Below are 20,690 nucleotides of genomic sequence, written 5' to 3' on the forward strand. Positions count from 1 at the left end.
ACTATAAGCAGATCATTCACCTTCTTCCCTGCTGAAGAATACCACCCAGGGAATACAAAGACCAGAGTCCTTCACCTAAGTGGGCTGATCCTTGGAACAGGAGGAACTCCTTTCCCCATCCTTGCCTTGGAGCAAATAAATTGTCCAGAAAGTGATCATACTGACACTAAGAGGACCTTCTTTTTTCCCACCCCATCTCAAGGGGAGAGATGTTTCCCCTCTAAGGCCCAGGTGCCATTGATGGTGACCAACATACTTTCAAGAGAAAACCAACGCTGCAGGTTTCATAAGGACAGCATGCATTTTCCATGCCAACAGCCTGGAGCCTTTACCCTGACGGTGGCCTCAGAGTCACCCCAGACTTTACAGGGAGGCAAATACCCACAGTGCATAAGAGGCTGCGGCCTCTGGAAAAGCATCGCATTTCTGGGTTCCCACGTTATGAAGAGATGTGGTTGTATCTGTCCACTGATCAGGAGACCAGGATGATGTCTGGCCAACAGAAGAGAAGAAAGGAAACCCTCTGTGTTGTGTTGTCTGCAGCGCGGTCACAACAGCAGAGAATTGGTTGTCGCTGCTGCAGAGGACAGTGGTTCCACAGAAGAACTCGCTGACTATTAGAGCTGCATACCCAAGTCACGGTGCAAGTGGGACCCAGGCATTCCACATCAAGCACACGTCCAAACATAAGCTGCAGGGCCAACCAGTGTGGTAGGACAGGGCATCCTTCTCAGCTCCCTTGATTTGCATATTTTCTGATCCTGTGTTTCAGTCCCTGTGGGGTCTGAGTGCTTCCATCACAAATATCCCTAACTCCAAAGCTTATCAGAGTGGTTCATCACGACATTTGTTTTTTCTACTGAACATACAGATTGCCAAATTTGGTGACTTTAGTATTCCCCAAGGCCAGAAAGCATCAAATCTATAAACAGTTTATGAATGAGTATAAATTTTCAACAATCAAGAATGAGTACTTGTTGGTAAGAGTTAGTGTGTGTAGTTTTATTGAAAAAGTCACAAAAAACTCTAAGTTGTTAATATTCCCACTCTAGGGATATAGCGTCCCAGAAAACGCTAACAATCCAATTTACACCAACATGCTACTAGTAAAACTACTTAAAGAGAGAAACATTAAGTCTTAAAAAACAAAACAAAACAAAAAGGTGGGGGGGGGTCAAGCATTTTCAAAGAACAATTTGTTTTTTCACAGGCATGCACTACAACACATACGCATCCTCGAACATGTTTGTTTGAATTAAGTGATTCTTAATTTCATCTGCTAAATGCTGAATTGTCCCTTCTCCAAATAGGGGAAAGGAGGAAGGGCTGCCTTGCTTGGTTTTTACACGTGTGTGAATACTACCTTTTTCACATTATCATCACCTATGATCGGTAAAACCTCTGAAGCTCCTATTCTTGCTGCCCTCGAGAACCACGGAGGCTGTGGATGTGAAGTGCTTGCCCAAGGGCCTATCAGTTGTCATGGAGGAGTCTTTCTTCAACCTTGGTCCCCTGAATGTCTGGGATCATCATCCCCACCACCCACAACTAAGACCCAGCTCTGCTGTTTGCTCTACTGCCAGGTAATTCAGACTTCTAGAACATTCTCAGAGGTTCCAACCCCTTGTCAAGATGCACTGGTACTACAGAAAGTAATGTATATGCTTGGTGAACTGCAGGAACCTTAAGGAGATGCAAGACTTTGGCCATTACTGGAGTAATCGCAAAGTTGATCTTTAAATTTCTGTGAAGGGAGCTTTTGGGGCGGGACAGGGAGAACAGAGTTGCAGAGGGGACTAGGAAGAAATTGACTGGGAGCTAGAAATCTATAAATAAGGATGTAAATAGGAGAGTCAGCTTCTGGGGAGTATGAGCCAGATAGTTGTGTCCAGGATTCCATTTTTCAGGAGGGAAGTGTTTCTCTGAGTTCTTATAAAGTCATTAGTTGACTCTGTCCCGTTTAAAAAAAATTTTTTTTTTGTTTTGGTAGAGAGAGAGTCTTGCTATATTGCTCAGGCTGGTCTTGAACTCCTCTTCTCCTGTCTTGGCCTTCCAGATTGTTGGGATTACAGGCATGAGCCATCACAACTAGCGTAAACAAAATGTTTTAATCATATTAAAATATACATAACATAAAATTTACCACTTTAACCATTTTTATACAATTTAGTGGCATTAAGTACATTCACATTGATATGTAAGATTCTGTCCCATTTTTATGTATGCCCTTCACATTTTCTCCTAAGACATTAAAACAACTTTTGGGCCTTCCCCACATTTGCACGCAGTGCCACACTTTGGGTGACAAGATACAATCTTAAAACCTGGCATCAGTCTTTGTTAGAGACATCTGTTTTAAGTGAATGTATTTTTATTTCTAGGTAAAAGCATATGATTTTATAGCTCTGCTTTCCTTTAAATTCAAGCAAATACCAATCCTATGTTAACAAAGGTTTGTCCAAAAAAAAAAAAAAAATTCAAATACAAGGAATTATTCCTGTTTCCTGTAAAGTAACTGGCCCCCACTCCACCAAAAGGGGGCAACATTTTAAAGCACCTCTATATTTACTGCTTTAACCATTAAAATAGCTAAATTCATATCCTAAAGGCATCTGTGTTATATCACCAAGGAAAATTTCTGAAAACATTAATAGACCTTTTAAAGTTTCAGCCAAACCTTTAAAAATAAAAATAAAAACCAGTTATAATTTTGGACCGCTGTAGGTGATTTTATTTTTATTTTATTTTATTTATTCAAAGAGACTCTTTGGATCAACAATTAGAATTTATTTTTTATTGACTCTTACGATTCTCTTCACATGTAACATCCATTTGGTATATGCCTCCCTGGGAGGTTATTGGTCACCTAATTTGAAATGAGAAAGAACAAAGGGTGAGAGGGAAGGAGCAACATTCCTCTCCTCAGCTCACTAATACGAATGTGTGTCATCTTTTAAATACCACCCAGTATGACAGATAAATCGTGATGAATTAATGGGCAGAAGAGAGAGAGAAGGATCTTTAAAAAGACTAGCTGCTCCCTGGTCAATACTGCCTAGGTTGGCTGCAACCTTCTAGGTTTGATTGGGTGTTGCCCCTTCCAAATCCCGATGAGTTAAAGCATGTTAGAATCTCTTGGATTTTTAAAATATCAACTCAGGAGGATGGGAGGATGGGGGTGACATTCAGATTCAATCGGTCTAGGGATAAGAAAGGTTAAGATGGGAGAGATGAAGAGTGTTGTTTCTCCTTGGTGACATCCCCAAGCAACCTCAGATATGTTCTTCCTTGGGGCCTCTGGTTTTGTTGCTAAACTGTCCTTGTTAAGACAGTTGGGGGGGTGTCTATTTCAGGCTGCATGCCAACCAACACACTGCCCAGGGAGGGGATGGGAAATGAACCACACATATCTGGTTCTCCTGGTCACTGTTGTACTGCTCCATCCTGAACAAGAGAGTGTGGAAGCGTGGGTCTACAGGTAAGCCATTATAACCAAACTCCCCTCACTGTTTAGCCTCACAAGGGATCCTTTATGCTAAGAAGAATGCCCAGCTGATGCGGATTAACAAGAAAAGCAGAGGGGAGGGGGTAGTTGGAAGCCCAAGAGAAGGAAAATTTTTAAAAAATACAAGTTTCCTGTCCTACACAAGCAGTATGAATCTTGTTATCCCAATGGAAGTCCTTACGGTAAAATCTAGTTTCAAAGCAGGATTGGGAAATGGATCAAGCCTTACCATGGCAAATCTGGGTGGGTGTCCTCCTAGGCGTCTGTGGGACCTTGGGATCTCTGGATAGTGTGTCTTGGTTTGGGGACTATTTTCATTCTGTCTCAAACCTAGGTTTGTACATGCCCTTGGCCATGATACTTCTTCCTAGCTCTGTGATTCAGTACAGAGGACAAGCCCCACTTTATTTGGAGCTAATCTATGGTGCAGTGGCCTTATAAAAACTTAAGAGTAAAAAGCTACCATAAAAAATGCTGGTTATATGTACGACCAGACAGTCAACAACTCCTTCTCTCTCTTTGCTATAACAGCACCTGTTGGCTTCTAAGTGCACAGAGTTCTCACAATAATGTGCCAAAACCGCCACCCTTCCCATCCTGGCACCCACCTTCCCCCACCCCAGGAGACCTGCATATCAGATATTACTTCCTGCTGTCTATGACCACACCGCCTTGGCAGTTAACATCAAAAGCAAACACATGGGGAGAACAGAAGGCGCTGGAGCAGGGGAGGAAGAACAAGCATAGGTAATGTTTCATAAACATTTTTCTGGTGCCCAGGTGCAAAAACCTTGGAACTTCACATGTATTTCAACTGATCATCTAAGGACCCACCTTCTCTCTCCCAGGAGCTGGAGGCCCTTCCCTGCCTCCACTCCCAGTGCTCCTGTACCTGGAACACAACATGCAGAAACCAAAGCTTAAGACCCAGACCCCTCCCTACCATGTTCAGGAGAGCTACTACACAAGAACAGCATCTGGGAAGCTCATCTACCTCCAACTCATGCAGGGTGTGACCAAGGCTAGCCATCTGTTCAATGCTGGTGGTTCAACATCTACCTGGGCCACCTTTTTCTCAATTAATTTCCACCATCTTTTTCGTATCTCCTGATGGTTCAATAACTCAAAGTAGTTGTCATGAATGTTTAACACAGTACCCAAAACAGGCCTGGAACCAGATGATATCTCATTGATGTAGCCCAAACTAACTAGCTTTGTGACCCTGAGTTAGTCACTCAGCCTCTCCAGATTGCAAATTAGGTGTGAAAAAGAGGGAGCTGCGCTGGTATTTTCCCAAGATCCTCTCTAGTTCTAAAAGGTTATGGTCAGATGGAAACCATTTTACTTAAACGAGAAAGGGCAAAGCATTCACCACTTCGCTGATGAGTGCTGTGAGAAGTAACAATACTGAAACCAAACAAAAACAAAGCTTCACTTGGGTAATTTTAGGCCGTATGTCTAATTTACAAAATAAGTTGGCTAATTTTGTTCTGAATTTCACAGCCCCTTTGACCATCTTCACCAACAACCACCTCTTCAGAACATAGGTTTCTTTCTTTTTTTTTTTTTTTGAGACGGAGTCTCGCTCTGTCGCCCAGGCTGGAGTGCAGTGGCCGGATCTCAGCTCACTGCAAGCTCCGCCTCCCGGGTTCATGCCATTCTCCTGCCTCCGCCTCCCGAGTAGCTGGGACTACAGGCGCCCGCCACCTCGCCCGGCGAGTTTTTTGTATTTTTTAGTAGAGACGGGGTTTCACTGTGTTAGCCAGGATGGTCTCGATCTCCTGACCTCGTGATTCACCCGTCTCGGCCTCCCAAAGTGCTGGGATTACAGGCTTGAGCCACCGTACCCGGCCAGAACATAGGTTTCTATATCCATGCTCACTGCATTTAACTAAAGTCAGAGAGAAAAATCCAGCTGAGATCTGTCAGACAGAATTATTAGTGGTCTCCCTGACTCCATACTAGCCTGCACTCTAACTAATCTGTTTGATTCTACCAACATATCACTTCATCGTCTCTTTGTTTCAAAGTCTCAACCAGCTCTGTTCTACTCAAAGAACAAAAGTCCAAATACATACTTTGTCAGCCTGGCTGGTACTCAATATCCTCCCAAATTTAGCCTCAGCTGACATGACCGGCTTTCTCTGAGTTCCCCCAGCATAAACTCAGACATGCAGTGTCCCTATCTGTGGAAGAAACCTTTGGACATGAGATGTCTCCTCTCCACCTTGCTGACCTGTGTCCTCCCCCAAATACTACCATCATCTTTTTCTGAGTCCTCAAAGACTCAAGACTCACCTTGTCGAAAGTGAACTCTCCCCTGGCTGGTGCAGTGACAAGTATTTCTTTTCTCTTTCTTTCTTTTTCTCTTTCTTTCTCTCTCTTTTTTTTTTTTTTGAGACAGGGTCTCACTCTTTTGCCCAGGCTGGAGTGTACTGGCACAATCTTGGCTCACTGCAACCTCCGTCTCCAGGGTTCAAGTGATTCTCATGTCTCAGCCTCCCAAGTAGCTGGGACTACAGGCGCCTGCCACCACCCCTGGATAAGTTTTTGTATATTTAGTAGAGATAGGATTTCACCATATTGGCCAGGCTGGTCTCGAACTCCTGACCTGAAGTGATCTGCCCGCCTCAGCCTCCCAAAGTGCTGGGATTACAGGTATGATCCACCGCACGCACCCGGCCTTTAATTTCTTATCAATTTTTTTTCTATTTAAAACAAGAATATTATCCTTATAAGAAAAAAGTTTTTGGCTCAAGCCTGTAATCCCAGCACTTTGGGAGGCCGAGCGAGACTTCGTCTCAAAAAAAAAAAAAAAAGTTTTTTTTTAAAATATAAATTCTGCTTGCAACATTTAGAATGAAAAGAGTCCTTCAATATTACTTTATTATTCAATCCCTTTATTTTAGAGATGAGAAAACTGAGTCTAGGGATGCTGACTATCTTGCTCAAGGTCACACAGCAGGTCAGTGGCAGACCTAAGTTTTCTGACTCCCATCCCAGAACTTACTACACTTGGCAACCGGGTACCTATCTTCTTTAGACTTGGTATCCACATTCAAGAGCTTTTAGTGTTCAGTGTATCCTCTTTTCCACTTGTGCACCACACAGACAAGGTATTCACACAAATGCTAACTCCAAGAGTAGAAAGGGGACAGAACTGGAAGACAGAAGATTCACTACCCTAACTCTTCCTCCTTTAATCAGAAGATCCAACTTTATACCTAGTCTCTAGGTTAGACTCACTTGCAATTCCCCCCATCCAACTCCAACTAAACGTCCTCTGCTTTCCTTCAGACCTTCCACTAAATCCACTCTAGAGTACCAAGGCACCCTCTGTGTATTCATCCCTCACCCCCAAAGAGTGCCCACACTTACGTTCTTATATCCAGAATGCGGTTCATAACAATAATTCCCAACTTTCCAAGCACAAGGACTCAAAGGGAAAAAATTCAGGGAGCACTTCCCTTCACAGGGATTATAGTTGTGTGGGGTTTTTTTTTTTTTTAATTAACTGTTGAGCCAAGAAAAATATATGCCAAACATCCACTGTGAATTCAGTAGTATTTTCATAAGGTTGTATTTTATTATTCTATAAATGTAGCTACATACACTGAAAGACAGTAATACATGTACTTGGGAGACTTACGTATTTGGTTCACAAAAATGCATGGAGTGCATATGGTTTCCCAGACACTTGTTTGGAAACCACTGGGTGGTAGCAACAGTTCAAGACTTGCAGATGAGATATGTAAATGCTGGGGAGAGACCTTAAGTTTTAGTCACCTTCCTCTGAAAGAAAAATATGACAGCCAGGCCAGGTGCCGTGGCTCACACCTGTAATCCCAGCATTTTGGGAGGCTTAGGCGGGCAGATCACTTGAGGTCAGGAGTTCGAGCCCAGCCTGGGCAACATGGTGAAAACCTTTCTCTACTAAAAATACAAAAATTAGCCGGGCGTGGTGGTGCTTGCCTGTAGTCCCAGCTACTTGGGAGGCAGAGGTGGGAGGATCGTTTGAACCTGGGAGGCGGCAGTTGCAGTGAGCCAAGACTGCACCACTGCATTCCAGCCTGGGCAATAGAGCATGACTCTGTCTCAAAAAAAAAAAAAAAAAAAAAAGGAAAAATATGACAACCTAATGAAGATACAACCAGAGGGTCTATGGTTAGTTTCAGATTCCCCATTGTACCCACCTCCGTGTTGGAGTTACTGACAGCACAGGCCTTTGTATTTTTAGTACCTCTTTTGGGGGGAAACAAAGGGGCCTCTCACTTATTTCAGTCCTCTAGTTTATTCTTGTCTTTCCCAGCAAAGCTGCGTCAAGTAGAAAACCCTATTCCAATTTATATTCCAGTCTCTTTCCGATTTCTCACCAGAATTATCTCTAAAGAGTAAGCACTGACAAGTGATGGATAATTTGCATTTTAACCCTATTCAAATTTGGGTAAATGGTTTAATATGCATGCTAATATTCCATCATTATTCCAATTAAGGAAACTATTATGTTAAAGTGTTTAATCAGGAGAATTAGGGAGAACTCCAGACACCTAAAATTAACCTCTAATAGTCTTGACATTCATTTCATTTAAGTGCAATTTGCCAAGCTACAAGCAACTCCCGCTTAAGACTTCTGCTTAGGCACGTGGGGATTCCTGATAAGAACTAAAAGCAATTCATTTCCTAACTACATTGATGTCTAAAAGAATAAACTAAAAGGGCCACAATACAATCAAATTCCCAAGCAGTCACATTCCAAGAGATTTAAACATCATCATCTTGATTCCCAGTAACAACAATGCTCTTTGCATCAGAAACAACACAACCACTTCCTCTTTCTCTGACCTTCTCAGTTTAATTACTTCCTGTGATTTCTTCTAGGGCTGAGCGCCCAAGCTTCCCAGGGCGGCAGCCTTTCCGTGCATACATGACTGATTTGTCTGGAAGGTGCAGAATGCCAGCTGACAGTCAGACATTACACACACAGTTTGGGACTTCACGTTTCTTTTTAAGTGATGGATCTCATGGGTCTTCTGGCATTCACCAAGAACTCTTTCAGCCATAAGAAAAGAAAAAATTCTTCTAGTACATTTCTATCTAAAATCAAGCTGTACCTCAAAGTTGGAAGTCCTGCCAAGAATGGGGAAGGGCAGGCACCTGATGATACCTCTCAGTGCATGAGCACCACCTTCTTATCAAATGAGCCTCTTCAGCAAACATTCAAAATGCCAAAGATGTGAAGTCATCTTTTTATTAGGGTCTGGACAATGAAGACAAACCATCACAGCCATGGATAAGCCCATGAACCCTCAGTGGCATCATTACTGGGAAGTTTGTTAAGAATGCAGAATCTCAGGATCAGAATCTTCATTTTACCAGATTTCCCCAGGGAATCCCTATGTAAGTTCAGGTTTGAGAAGGACCGCTACAGGATGCTCCCCTCAAAACAGCAAGGCTACAATGCAGGTCCAGGTATTGGACATATTGCTCTCACAAGCTTTCCATCAGGGGTAAGTTGGCTTACTCTTTCCAAAACAAGTATTTGTAGAGTTGCTGTTTATATCTCAGTACAGAAAAGGCCACCTGGATGGGCACTGGCTCCCTACTTCATAGAAGAGCTGAACAGGAATGCGAGGAAGAAATGTCACTGCATAGTTGTGAGGTGTTTACAGGATTCTAAATGAGTTCTAATTTCATTTGCTCAACAGTAATATAAACCAAGCTATTCAGGCAACACATTTTTTAATACGAGAAAACTGAGGCCCTGTGAGGTTGTAACCCAGAGTGTTGTTCTACAGATGTTAAGATTTGAAGTCAAAGGACCTGGGTTAAAAATAACAAATCCTGCTGTGTGTGTGACCCCAGGCAAGACAGTGCCCTCTCAGAATCTTTTCCTCACCTGTGGTATGTGGACACTTGACTGTTGGACATATTCCACCCATGCGTGAATGTGTACGTGCCTGTACGTACAACACACACACACACACTCACACACTCTCTCTCTCTCACCTTCACTCATTCTTTCTCTCATACCTAAAAACGACTTGAAAAGCTTGCCTGTTCGAAGATTCTGGCAAGGGCCTGTAGGTCCTTTGTCAATGCTGTGCATGAAGAGTTCCCCTCCCCAAATATGAGAACCCCAACACTTCACATTTCTAGTTTGCAGCTCTAGGAGGAACCCAGCAGGAAGTAGGGGAAGAAAATGGAAAACAACTCTAGTAATCAGTCAGTCAGTCATCAAGAGGGCTGTCCTCCCACCTTAAAGCAGATGAAACTGTCTAGCACCCTAGAATATAAGCGCCCTGAGGGCAGGGACTTCCTGAGCCACAGGTCTGGTATTGTATGGCAGGCTAGGTGCTCTATATTTGCAGTAAGTGAATGGCATGTGGTAGGTATTCAATGGCTAGTGGCTACCTCTCCTCTGGCTGTACTTCCACTCATTTATTTTATCCAATACAATAACTTATACATAATTTTGCAATTGGGGCCTAAGTACATTCTAATTCAAGTTATTCAGATTCATGGTCTACCACACTCCAAATCAACACCTATAATCTAGTATCCCCGATTTTCCTTAGTACAAAAGACATCTTAGAATGGACGGTAGGGTCTTCAAAGGTTTTTTGTTGTTGTTTTTTGTTTTTACAAACAGCAGAGTACTGTTCTGAAATGTGCTCACACACAGATCAATGAGAAGGCAACCATTATTAGGCCTCCAGGGCCAGAGGTGGGCTGTTGAGCCCAGGCACATCATTCTAGCAAGGCAGATTTGCTTTGGGAGTCTGAGTCTGAGCAAAATCAAACTTGACTTAGCCTTTAAGCAAAGGGGAGAAATCTAATAACTATATTAAGACTACAGTCACACATATGCTGCTTTAAAAGATCTATAAAAATGAGTAAAATTACTGGGATGTTGACAAATTAAACCTCTAGTCTAGCGCTACATCTGTATTCCCACTCCATCATCCATTTTATTCCTCGGCTGGAAAAATAAAATGAAACTCCAAACATGGCATTCAAGTGGACAAAACATGTCATAAGCCAAGTGACTCCTAAGAGGATGGTCAGTTCCACCCATCCCCACCAAGCCTACTGACTTTTGTTTTAGAGACAATTTGAATGCTGTTGGTAATAAGATTTCTAGACCACATATCAGGAATGGCACAGGGATAGCAGGGGAGCCAAGGATGCTACTACAGGTAGGTACTCTTACCCTAAGAGAACAGACAAGCTATAAAACTCAGAATCTCAAAAAGCACAGCTAACTGGGATCACTGAGTAAAGGGGCCAATGGTCAGCTGGGCATCATTGATTATCACAGTACAAAAACTACCAGGACAGCATTAGAAAGCCAAAAGAAACAGTCAGTCTTAGAACATGACTTCTAAATCCTAATTATCCTCCCACAAGCTCCCTGAGGAGCCTTGAGCAAGTCATTTCAGCTCTCTAAGGTATAAAGTGAAAATCTCATTTCCTGCCTTGAAAAGTTCATGGATCTCCTCTGCCTTGTAAATTCCGAAAAGAACACCTTATTACATGATGTGGGACAGACCGGGGGTAGATGGATGCCACTGAATCTCAATTTATCAGGTGCTGTGCTAAAATGTTTTACCTAGGCTACCCCATTTACACTTTTGAGATGGAGTTTCGCTCTCGTTGCTCAGGCTGGAGTGCAATGACGCGATCTCTGCTCAGCACTATCTCTGCTCGGTGCAACCTCTACCTCTCAGGTTCAAGCGATTCTCCTGCCCCAGCCTCCCAAGTAGCTGGTATTACAGGCATGTGCCACCATGCCCAGCTAATTTTGTATATTTAGTAGAGATGGGGTTTCTCCATGTTGGTTGGGCTGGTCTCGAACTTCCGACCTCAGGTGGTCCGCCTGCCTCGGCCTCCCAAAGTGATGGGATTACAGGCATGAACCACCATGCCCCGCCCATTTCTACTTTTTAACAGCCTATCAGGTATACAGCATAATGAACTTCACTTACATTAACCCAGGGCTGGTGGCTTAGGATACTTAGCAGGGTCCCTTTGTGGGGGAAGAGGTATGGTCTCACTCCAAAGTCCATGATTCTTCCACTACCATCACGGCAGCCTCTCCTTTAGTAGTTTTGAAAAAGCAACTCAAAGTCTTTTTTGGATATAGGTATCCAAAAAAGATAATTGTTAAATTATCTTTAAATTGCAAAAAATTGTTAAATTTTTATACAAGGTACAATTATTTTTTCAATTACTGAATATTTACTTCAACCAACTGATAAATGTTTACAGAAAGCCTACTATGTGCTCAGCATTCTACCAGGCCATGGGTATGAGGGTTAATAAATTATTCTCACGGGGCATGGTGGTGTATACCTGTGATCCCAGCTACTTGGGAGGCTGAGATGGGTGCACTGCTTGAGCCCAGGAGTTCAAGGCTCCAGTAAGCCATGATTGCACCCCTGCACTCCAACCTGGGCAACACAGCAAGACCCCATCTCTAAAAAAAAAAAAAAAAAGGTAATAAAAGCAAAAAATAAAGCTATTCCCATGCCAGGTGCAGGTGGCTCTAAAAAAAAAAAAAAAAAGTAATAAAAATAAAAAATAGAGCTATTCCCATGCCAGGTGCAGGTGGCTCATGCCTATAATCCCAGCACGCTGGAAGGTCGAGACAGGAGGACTGCTTAAGGCTAGGAGCTCAAGGCCATCCTGGGCAACATAACAAGACCTCATCTCTACTAAATATTTAAAAATTAGCCAGGTGTGGTGGCGCATACCTACAATCCCAGCTACTCAGGAGGCCAAGGCAGAAGGATTGCTTTGAATACTCCAGCCTGGACAACACAGCAAGACCTTGTTTCCAAAAAAAAAAAAAAAAGCTATTCCTACACCTAGAAAGACAGATGGGCCAAGTTTCTCTGTGCATTCTCAGTTAGTATGTGATGCAAATACAAAATAAACAGTGCGTATCTGAAAGGTCAGTACTGGAGGCCAGAGCCAAAGCAAAGCAACAAGAAAAAGAAACAAAAGGAATAAATAATGAAAATGGAAAGACAAAAATGTCATTACCAGATGAACAAATGAAAGTCAATTAAAAAATGTAACTGATAATTAAGTTTAAGCATTTATAAATGGACCACAGGAAATATATCGAAGAACAAAAACAACCAGATCTAAAAAATCATTATTTCAGGACACAGAGGAGCCAAAACCGTACCTTTTAGAAGCTTCCAATATTTGTCCTAATCTCTTCCATTCCAAGTGTTAAATGCTAAGGGTGAAGTCAAAATCTGTTTCTTTACCTTTACCCTCTAAGTGCAAGTAAACACTGAAAGTTTGTTTTTAAATAAATATTCAACTACCCTTTGAGAGTAGCAGGAAGAACATAAGCACAATTTGATAATATGTGTGCAATATGCCACATGTGAACATAATGTTGATAAAGGTTACCTGAGAAAGGGAAATGGGTAGTTAGGAAACAATTGTTACTTAATTTAGCAAAATCCTATGATCCTGGCCTGACTTTCCTTCCATGACACAGGACATATGTCAAGGTGTAACAATCCTTCATGCCTACCCAGGGCAAGCATATAAAAAAACATATTTTGCTCCACGGGGCACTGGAGCATCAATATAAAATATTTCTTTTTTTTTTCTGAGACAGAGTCTTGCTCTGTCGCCCAGGCTGGAGTACAGTGGCGCGATTTCAGCTCACTGCAACCTCTGCCTCCTGGGTTCACGCCATTCTCCTGCCTCAGCCTCCTGAGTAGCTGGGACTACAGGCGCCCGCCACATTTTTTGTATTTTTAGTAGAGACGGGGTTTCACCGTATTAGCCAGGATGGCCTCGATCTTCTGACCTCGTGATCCGCCCGCCTTGGCCTCCCAAAGTGCTGGGATTACAGGTGTGAGCCACCAAGCCCAGCCCAAAATATTTCTTCTACTTCAAAGTCACTAAAAGCCCTAGAAAATGCCTTAAAAGCACCATCAATGTTCTAGTCTTAAATAGTAATTTTTAAATATTTCTAAGAGTAAGTTATCAAGTTTATTGATATGATGGAGTCTTTTTTAAAAACTTGGCCTAATTCATCTTAGTAAAAACAAACCCAAACAAATAATCACATACACCAAAATTTTCTGGTCTGCCTCTATTATAATCTTGTTCAATTTCTGAAAATTTTGCCGTTAGATTGTATTTGTGTTCAGCTGGCAATACAGGAATAATGCCAATATTGGAGTTCATTGGCACAGCTGTATCCACCCTCAAGTGTTAAGACTCCGACAGAACCCTGCAGATATTGCAAATTGTTAATATTGTGACTTCTGCAGAGGTTCTCCTGCAGAGGCACAGAAACAGGCCCTGTCTTATTGTGCTCAAGATTTTCTACTTGTCAGTTCTCGCAACAATAATGGAATCAAAGTTGGTTTTGAGTTACCAATGACAGATCACTACCACCAGATAGTTCTGCGCGGAATTTCCACAAAATACCAGAGGCTTCATGGTTGAGTTTCTCAGAAGGAGGCTTATGTATACCCTAAGTTAACCAAATACAACATTTGTAATTATTGTATTAGTCAGTAGAGATGAAATAGCACTTTAAAATAATTAAATCCATTATTTTATTCAATAGACGTTAAGCAACCACAATGTGCCCAATGGTGTTGGTCCAAAACTAGGCATTTGAGAAGTAACCTTGAATCCAAAAAGCTCATATTCAGATGCAGAATGTAGCTTGGTATAAGCCTAACTTGAAATGATAATTGCCATATAGTGCAGGGAAAAAAATACTACACACAGGCATCAATTTTGACTTGGATTTTGACTTCAACTTGATTTTGACTGGGAGGAGGGGTTGTGGTGGGAAAGTCAAAAAGGACCACCCAAATGCAATGGCTCAGAGATGGCTGGGGGCATAAGCAGAATGTCACCTACTGGAGAAGTGAAGGAAGAAAGAAGAGAATTTCAGAATAAAAGCAAAAGTAAGCAAATTGCTAAGGCAAAACAGTTCTGGGTATTGCTACTGATCCACTTTGTATATATTTTACTGGTTAAAAGGACAGGAAAGCAGAGGGGACCAGCTTTAGTCAGAAAGGAGGTTGCACTTGCTAATATTCCCATGGAAACAAACCCAGACCACCACCAGCTGATGGAGCTTAGTCCACTCCAGGTCTACTACTTCACTAGCTGTTCAGCCTTGCACTAGGCACTTAACTTTACACTATGACAGGTCCTAGCTTACAAGCTCCTTAAGGTCTTTCCAGTTTTTTTTGTTTTGTTTTGTCTTGCTTTTAACATTTTTTTTCCTTAAGACAGGGTGTCACTCTGTCGCCCAGGCTAGAGTGCAGTGGCACAATCACAGCTCATTGCAGCCTCGACCTCCTGGCCTGAAGCCATCCTCTCCCCTCAGCCTCCTGAGTAGCTGGGACTACAGGTGTGTGCTACCACACCTGGCTAATTTTTTATTTTTATTTTTTGGTAGAGACAGGGTCTCACTATGTTGCCCAGGCTGGTCTTGAACTCCTGGCCTCAAGCCATCCTCTGGGCCTGGGTCTCCAGAAGTGTGGGGATTTTCTGAGGAATAAATCAATATTCTAATTCTGCACAGACAACTCCATATTTTTAACATTTAAGGGTTCTACTCATGTACAGTAGAAACATACCCCCCTTTTTAAGGCTAACACAAAGAAAATGGATCAATACTCACTGTATCAGTTTAATTTCCACAACTGTTATTTCAGTTAATGTAGATCTAACATTCCAATAATAACCAACTCTGAATCTGCACTACTCCCACTATCTTTAAGGTGTATCACAGAATTCTCAAACCCAAATTTATTTAAATCCATTTTAATTCAGTATGCCCCTCATGCTTCACAGCATTTTCTGGGAAGATAAGTGAAGTGAGAAAAATTATGGCAATGACAGATTGTCACCAATTCAGAAGAATAATGAACAAGCATGATTGGCAGAAAGGCTGCGAGCTCTGAGTCAGAACGACTGAGGCTGGACACCCCCAGCGGTTCACAGTGGTTAGTTAAGAGCACAGAGCACTTCCTGAACCCCGCTACTGGAGTGCTCAATTCCCAGCTCCTTCAGTTACTCATAGCATGACCTTGAGCAAAGGATTTCACCTCTCTGTGCCTCACTTCTCCCAGTATTTAATAGAGATAATAATACTATCTACCTCGCAGGATTTTTAAGAAGACTAAATGAATAAAGTGCTTTTAAAAATGTTTGCTTTCTCAGGCAGCTAACTTGACCTCGGCTTTCTCATCAGTTAAATGGGGTAACACCTTCTTCACAGGGTTATCTGAAAATTAAGCTGAGCTTGAAAGAAATCTATCTCAGTGCCCTGCAGAGCCACACAGGACACCTGTTTTATGCCTAGTCCTGTACTATAAGCTTTACATAGGCTATCGCATTTAATTCTCAAAGCAGCTCCACAAAATAGGTAGTGTCTATTATCATTTTGTCCACTCCATATAAAACCAACATGACATACGAAAGTAAACTGCCTTAGATCATAAAGTGATAAAAATGGCTAAGCCTTAAGCCTTAAATATATGTTACAAATGCATTTAACTTGGGGTCTTCTATTGGTCTCTGGCTGAATAACCAGTTATAAAAGACATTTTTGCAGACAGTTCAGGCAGAGTGTTAAAGACATCAGGGAATTATTAATTTTGTAAAATGTGATAGTAGTATTGTGGTTTCACAGAACAGTATTTTTATTTCTTGAGAAGTAAGCTCAATTATTCAGGTACAAGAGTCCCAATGTCTGCAATGTCTTTGAAACGGTTCAGCAAAAATACTTATGCCTGTTTTATTAATGGGAAACCTTTCGACGTTGGGAAAAATATGACTGAAAGGGAAGCTGCAAATCCATTCCCAGCAAAGAGTGAGTTACAGAGAAGAGTTCATGAAAGGAACAAAAGAGAAAGCTGAATGGCAGCTCGATGTCTCCAGGGTTAGAGCTTGGTTCAGGAAGGTTTATCTTGTCTGCGAATTTCCAAGCCATTCATAGCCATGATCAAATGCTTTAATTTTTAAAAAACTTCCACTCCTATGCGCAGAGGACGACTTACAATAGTTTGCTGATGCTCTTTACTTCTTAAATTATATTTTTAAAAGTCTGTAGAATTGTAAATTTTAACATGCATTTTTGTGGGGGGGGAGAACGAAAGACAGAATGGTCAATGTATATTTTATATGCAAGGTATCTTTTGGGACCATCGTCAACAAGAGCAAAGAGAGTTTCCTGAATTACCATATATTAGAAGAACTTTAAATTGACATGGAAAACAACATTAGAAAACAAAACTGTTTTTAAATTAAGCACAGTTTTACCATTTGCAAGATTCTGATTTACTGCATTCTGATGCTAAATGAAACATATTATCTGGACCATTCCACAAAAGCTTTACTATATGTAGACTATCAAGTCTATTTTACCAAAAGTACAAATACATCTTCCCTAGGTCTCCAGTTTGATGCCACAGTTCTCTTAAGTAACAACCCCTGCCTGGTTCCAAAAGGTATCTGAGAGACCTCAAACATAAAATCATTACAAGAAAAAAATAGAACAAAATTCACCCAGAGTAGGAATCTAGCAAGAACCTAAGCAAATATGGCTACCTTATCAAACAATAATTTTAGCTCTGGACTTAAAGACAGTGGCAGCAAACAACACCTGAACAACAAAAAAGCAATCACAGCAAGCTCTGTAATTCAGAGAGAGAAACCTTACTGTCACTAACACTTAAAAGGAATTTTTCAGATGCGTCATTACACAGGTACGTTGAACATAATAATAGACGGTAGCTACCATGGCAGTTTACAGCCCACGAAGTCGCTTTCTTCTCAGGCATGTAAAGTCTCGTGCCAAGGTCATCACATTAAAAATAACCCCTATAGCCCATTTCTTCAGTGGCTAAGATGCCAAGGCTTTCTCAGCCTCTAAGTGAAACTAGAACTCCTCAAATATCTATCCTCTCAACTGGACTTGTGACAGCAGTGGAGGCTGCAGCTTCATGCTGAACTTGCTCTGAGAGCCTAAAATGGAACTATTCTTTCCTCGCTGGTGATCCCACTCGAAATCCTTCTGCTTTGGATAGCAGATGGAGAAAGATGCAAGGCTGACAAGCTGCCACAAAAAGGGCCAGGTCAGGCCTGTATTCCCAAGGAGTGGAGCCAAGGTAGAGCGGTCAAACCTCTCCAAGAATCTGCAAGGCCAGAGCACAGCAACCAACCTCACTGCCACTGCTGCTACTCTGTGTGCAGGTACAATCGAGGGCCCATAAAAATACTGATTTATTGGCCACGTTCAAAAGGCAGCAAGGCCCAGCAGCATAATCCTTCTCTATATTTCAGCCCTAAGAGCGCAACTTTTTTTTTCATTTTACCATTTTAAGATGCTATATACGAAGACAAAGCAAAACGTCTGAAATAGAAACACCAGCAGATGTGGTGGGACATCTGCGACAGGCACACCAGCAGGGATCCTCTCCTGTGACGGGTGTCTGGAAGATCAGGGGTTACTGCAGTCAAAGTTCCCTGGGGACTCACAGGAAGGAAATTGAAATTCCTTTCCCCAAACAGCAGCCCCATTCCCGCCCAGACTGGCAACAGCAGACGCCAAAGGATAAAGGGGGTATATTTAATAAAGTGAGTAGATCTTAGAGTAGAACACAACACTGTCACCTGCTGCAAGAGACAAGCCTCCCTGTCGCCCAGCCCTGAGTCACTTCCCCTCCCAGCACTCTTGAGGCCCAATGCCTGCGGGGGGCAAAAGACCTGGGGCCTCTGGAGCACGCCTCCCGCAGCCCGCACTCCCCTGCTAAGACGCGCGCGGGGCCTCCCTCCAGGGCGCGTCCCCGCGGCTGCCAACCGGCTCTTTGAGCCCAAGCCCGCGCCGCCACTACCTTGGCTAATGGCAGCACTGAATGAAAGGAACCGATGCAGACTCCGGATTTATGAATGTGCAGGGGAGGAGGGGAGGGATATCATGTGACAATAAAGGAGAGCGTCTTATTCACAAAAAAAAAAAAAAAAAAAAAAAAAGTGGCTGGTGGCGGGCACAGCCACTGAGCAGCAGCGGCGGCCGCCGCGCGATGACCGCTCGGACCCCAGGCAGAAGACCTGAGGTGTCGGGCCCCGCGGCCCCGCCCCCGTCGCACCCGAAACAGAAAACGCCTCGGACCAGGAAGAGAAAATGCCAAACTGGACCCCTGGACCGCGAGGCAGGAGGCAGCTGCACCTCCGCCCCGGGCTGGCGACAGTCACGGGTCCCGCGCGGGGCTGCCCGGGATCCCTCCGGCGGAGCGCCCCAAGCATTGTTCCCCTCGGGCCTGCGGGCCGGGCACAAGCCCGTGCACGCGCACCCGCGAGGACACACACACACACACTCGCCCCCAGAGCGCTGCCCCGCACGCCCCCGCCGCACTCGCCTAGGTCCGCCCCGAGCCGCCTGACCCCGCAGGACGCGTGTGCCGACCACAAGCGCGTGCACAGGCACTCACGCACCGCGGGGCCCCTCGGGCGGCTCCAGCACGCCGGCCCGCGCGGGGACCCTGGCGCACCAGACCCCAGCGCAGCCCGCGCCCGTCCTCCTCTCGCTCCGCCGTGTTTTTTATGAATGAAAATGTGGTATGCAAATGAGAGCGATTCAAGAAAACGAAATGGCGGAGCCTAGGCCCCAGTGGGCTCAGGAGCGGACTGCGGGGCTCGCGGCGCGGCGGGAGTCACAAAGTCACTGTGCAAAAACCCACCGGCCCCGGGAAGCCGGAGTGGGGGTGTCAGGTCTTCCGCTCCAGCCGCCGAGGATTTCGGGGGCGGGGGGGTGCTGTGAGTCCTCGGAGAGGGAGCGGGGACCGCCCGGAGGTCACCCGCACGCCCTTGGCCCCCGGGGCGGCCACCAGCCCGCCGACCCTAGGCGTGCGCCCGCCAGCCCGCAGCAGTTTTTGCCCCCTCCTCACTTCAACAAGCAGGGAAGCCTCGCGTCCCAACCCCGACAGGTCAGCGAGTCGCTGCACCCCACGCCAAGTTCACCCAATAAGCGTCCCCGCCCGCATCCTCAGCCCCGGCCCCCACGCTGCCCCCGCGGGGCACCCTCGTCCCACCCCGCGACCAAACTTACTCGTCCGGGTGTGTTTCTTCGGTCATTTTCTTGTTCACCTAGACGCCTGTCCCGCGGCGGGCAGCTTTGCTCCCTTCATCTTCCTGTCCGCTCGCCCCCCTTCTTCACATCTCCGGAGATCGCCTGATTTGGGGAGGGGGGGCGGCTAGAGATGGGGGCGCCGCAGCAGAAGGGGAAGCAGGGAGCGGGGTGAGGTTTGGGGGAAGGGGTGCAAAGGCAGGCTGCAAGGGGAGTGAACGCCGCAGCGCCGTGGGGAGAGGCGGGCGGAGGCTCCGGGGGCTCGGGAGCGGGCAAAGGGGGCGAGATTTGGGAAGGGGACGGCGGTGGGGGAGAGCAGGAGAAAAACAAGCGCGCCTTGGAGCGGCGGGGACTGCTGCGAGGAGGAGGAGAGCGCCGGCCGCGGGTGGGGGGACTCGGTCCGGGGTCGCCCCCGGGGGGCCGGGCCAATCACGGTTCCGGGGAGCGGTCGGCGGCCGGGGGAGGTGCGCCTGGGAGGCGGTGCAGGGCGCCCCGTCCGAGCCCCATCTCTCGACTCCACCGATTTACTCCATATTGGATTCTCACCGCCGCCAACAGGAGGAGGAAGTAGGGCGGAAGCGATGACGTCTTCCCAGCGGCCAGAGGTGGTGGAGTGCAAAAAGCTTCCTACTTGCGACCGAAAAAAACGGGAGAAAAAAAAAAAAAAAAACTTTGTCCCGCCTACTGAGCACGCCCGGCTTCCTCTCCCCCTCCCTCCTGGCTTCCACTCCCCGGGGAGCCGCGGTGCCGAGTTGTTTGCTTTCGCCGCGACCGTCTGGCTCCGAATCCTCCTTGATTAGGGCTCCGGGTTTTAGGAAGCCCGAGAGGAGAGAGGAGGCGGGAGCGGAGGACTCTTACACATCTGGCTCCCGTTTTTGCCCCCTCCCTCCTTCCAAACCCCAAGATTAAAAATCGGGGGGTTGGGCGGGGGCGGAGATGCGAAACTCAAGGGAGGGGAGGGAGTGAAACAGCTGAAGAGGTGCTCAGGCTCAGAGGAACAACTACCCCCACCGCAGGGTGGGAAGGTAGGGGCGGCGCAGGTGCCAGGGGCTGGCT

General features: G+C 45.0%; 1 protein-coding gene across 1 annotated transcript in view; it reads right to left on the reverse strand.

Annotated features, from left to right (window-relative positions):
• The window catches only part of LOC105465162 (sprouty related EVH1 domain containing 2), a 126,249-nt gene extending 105,997 nt beyond the window's left edge, over positions 1-20,252 (reverse strand). The window contains exon 1 of the mRNA XM_011713436.3: positions 19,617-20,252. Within this exon, the coding sequence (XP_011711738.1) occupies positions 19,617-19,642 (26 nt within the window). The 5' untranslated portion in view covers positions 19,643-20,252. The remainder of the gene's footprint in view (positions 1-19,616) is intronic.
• Between the last annotated feature and the right edge of the window lie 438 nt (positions 20,253-20,690).

The sequence above is a fragment of the Macaca nemestrina genome, chromosome 13, assembly GCF_043159975.1.
Source record: "Macaca nemestrina isolate mMacNem1 chromosome 13, mMacNem.hap1, whole genome shotgun sequence".
Lineage (NCBI taxonomy): Eukaryota > Metazoa > Chordata > Mammalia > Primates > Cercopithecidae > Macaca > Macaca nemestrina.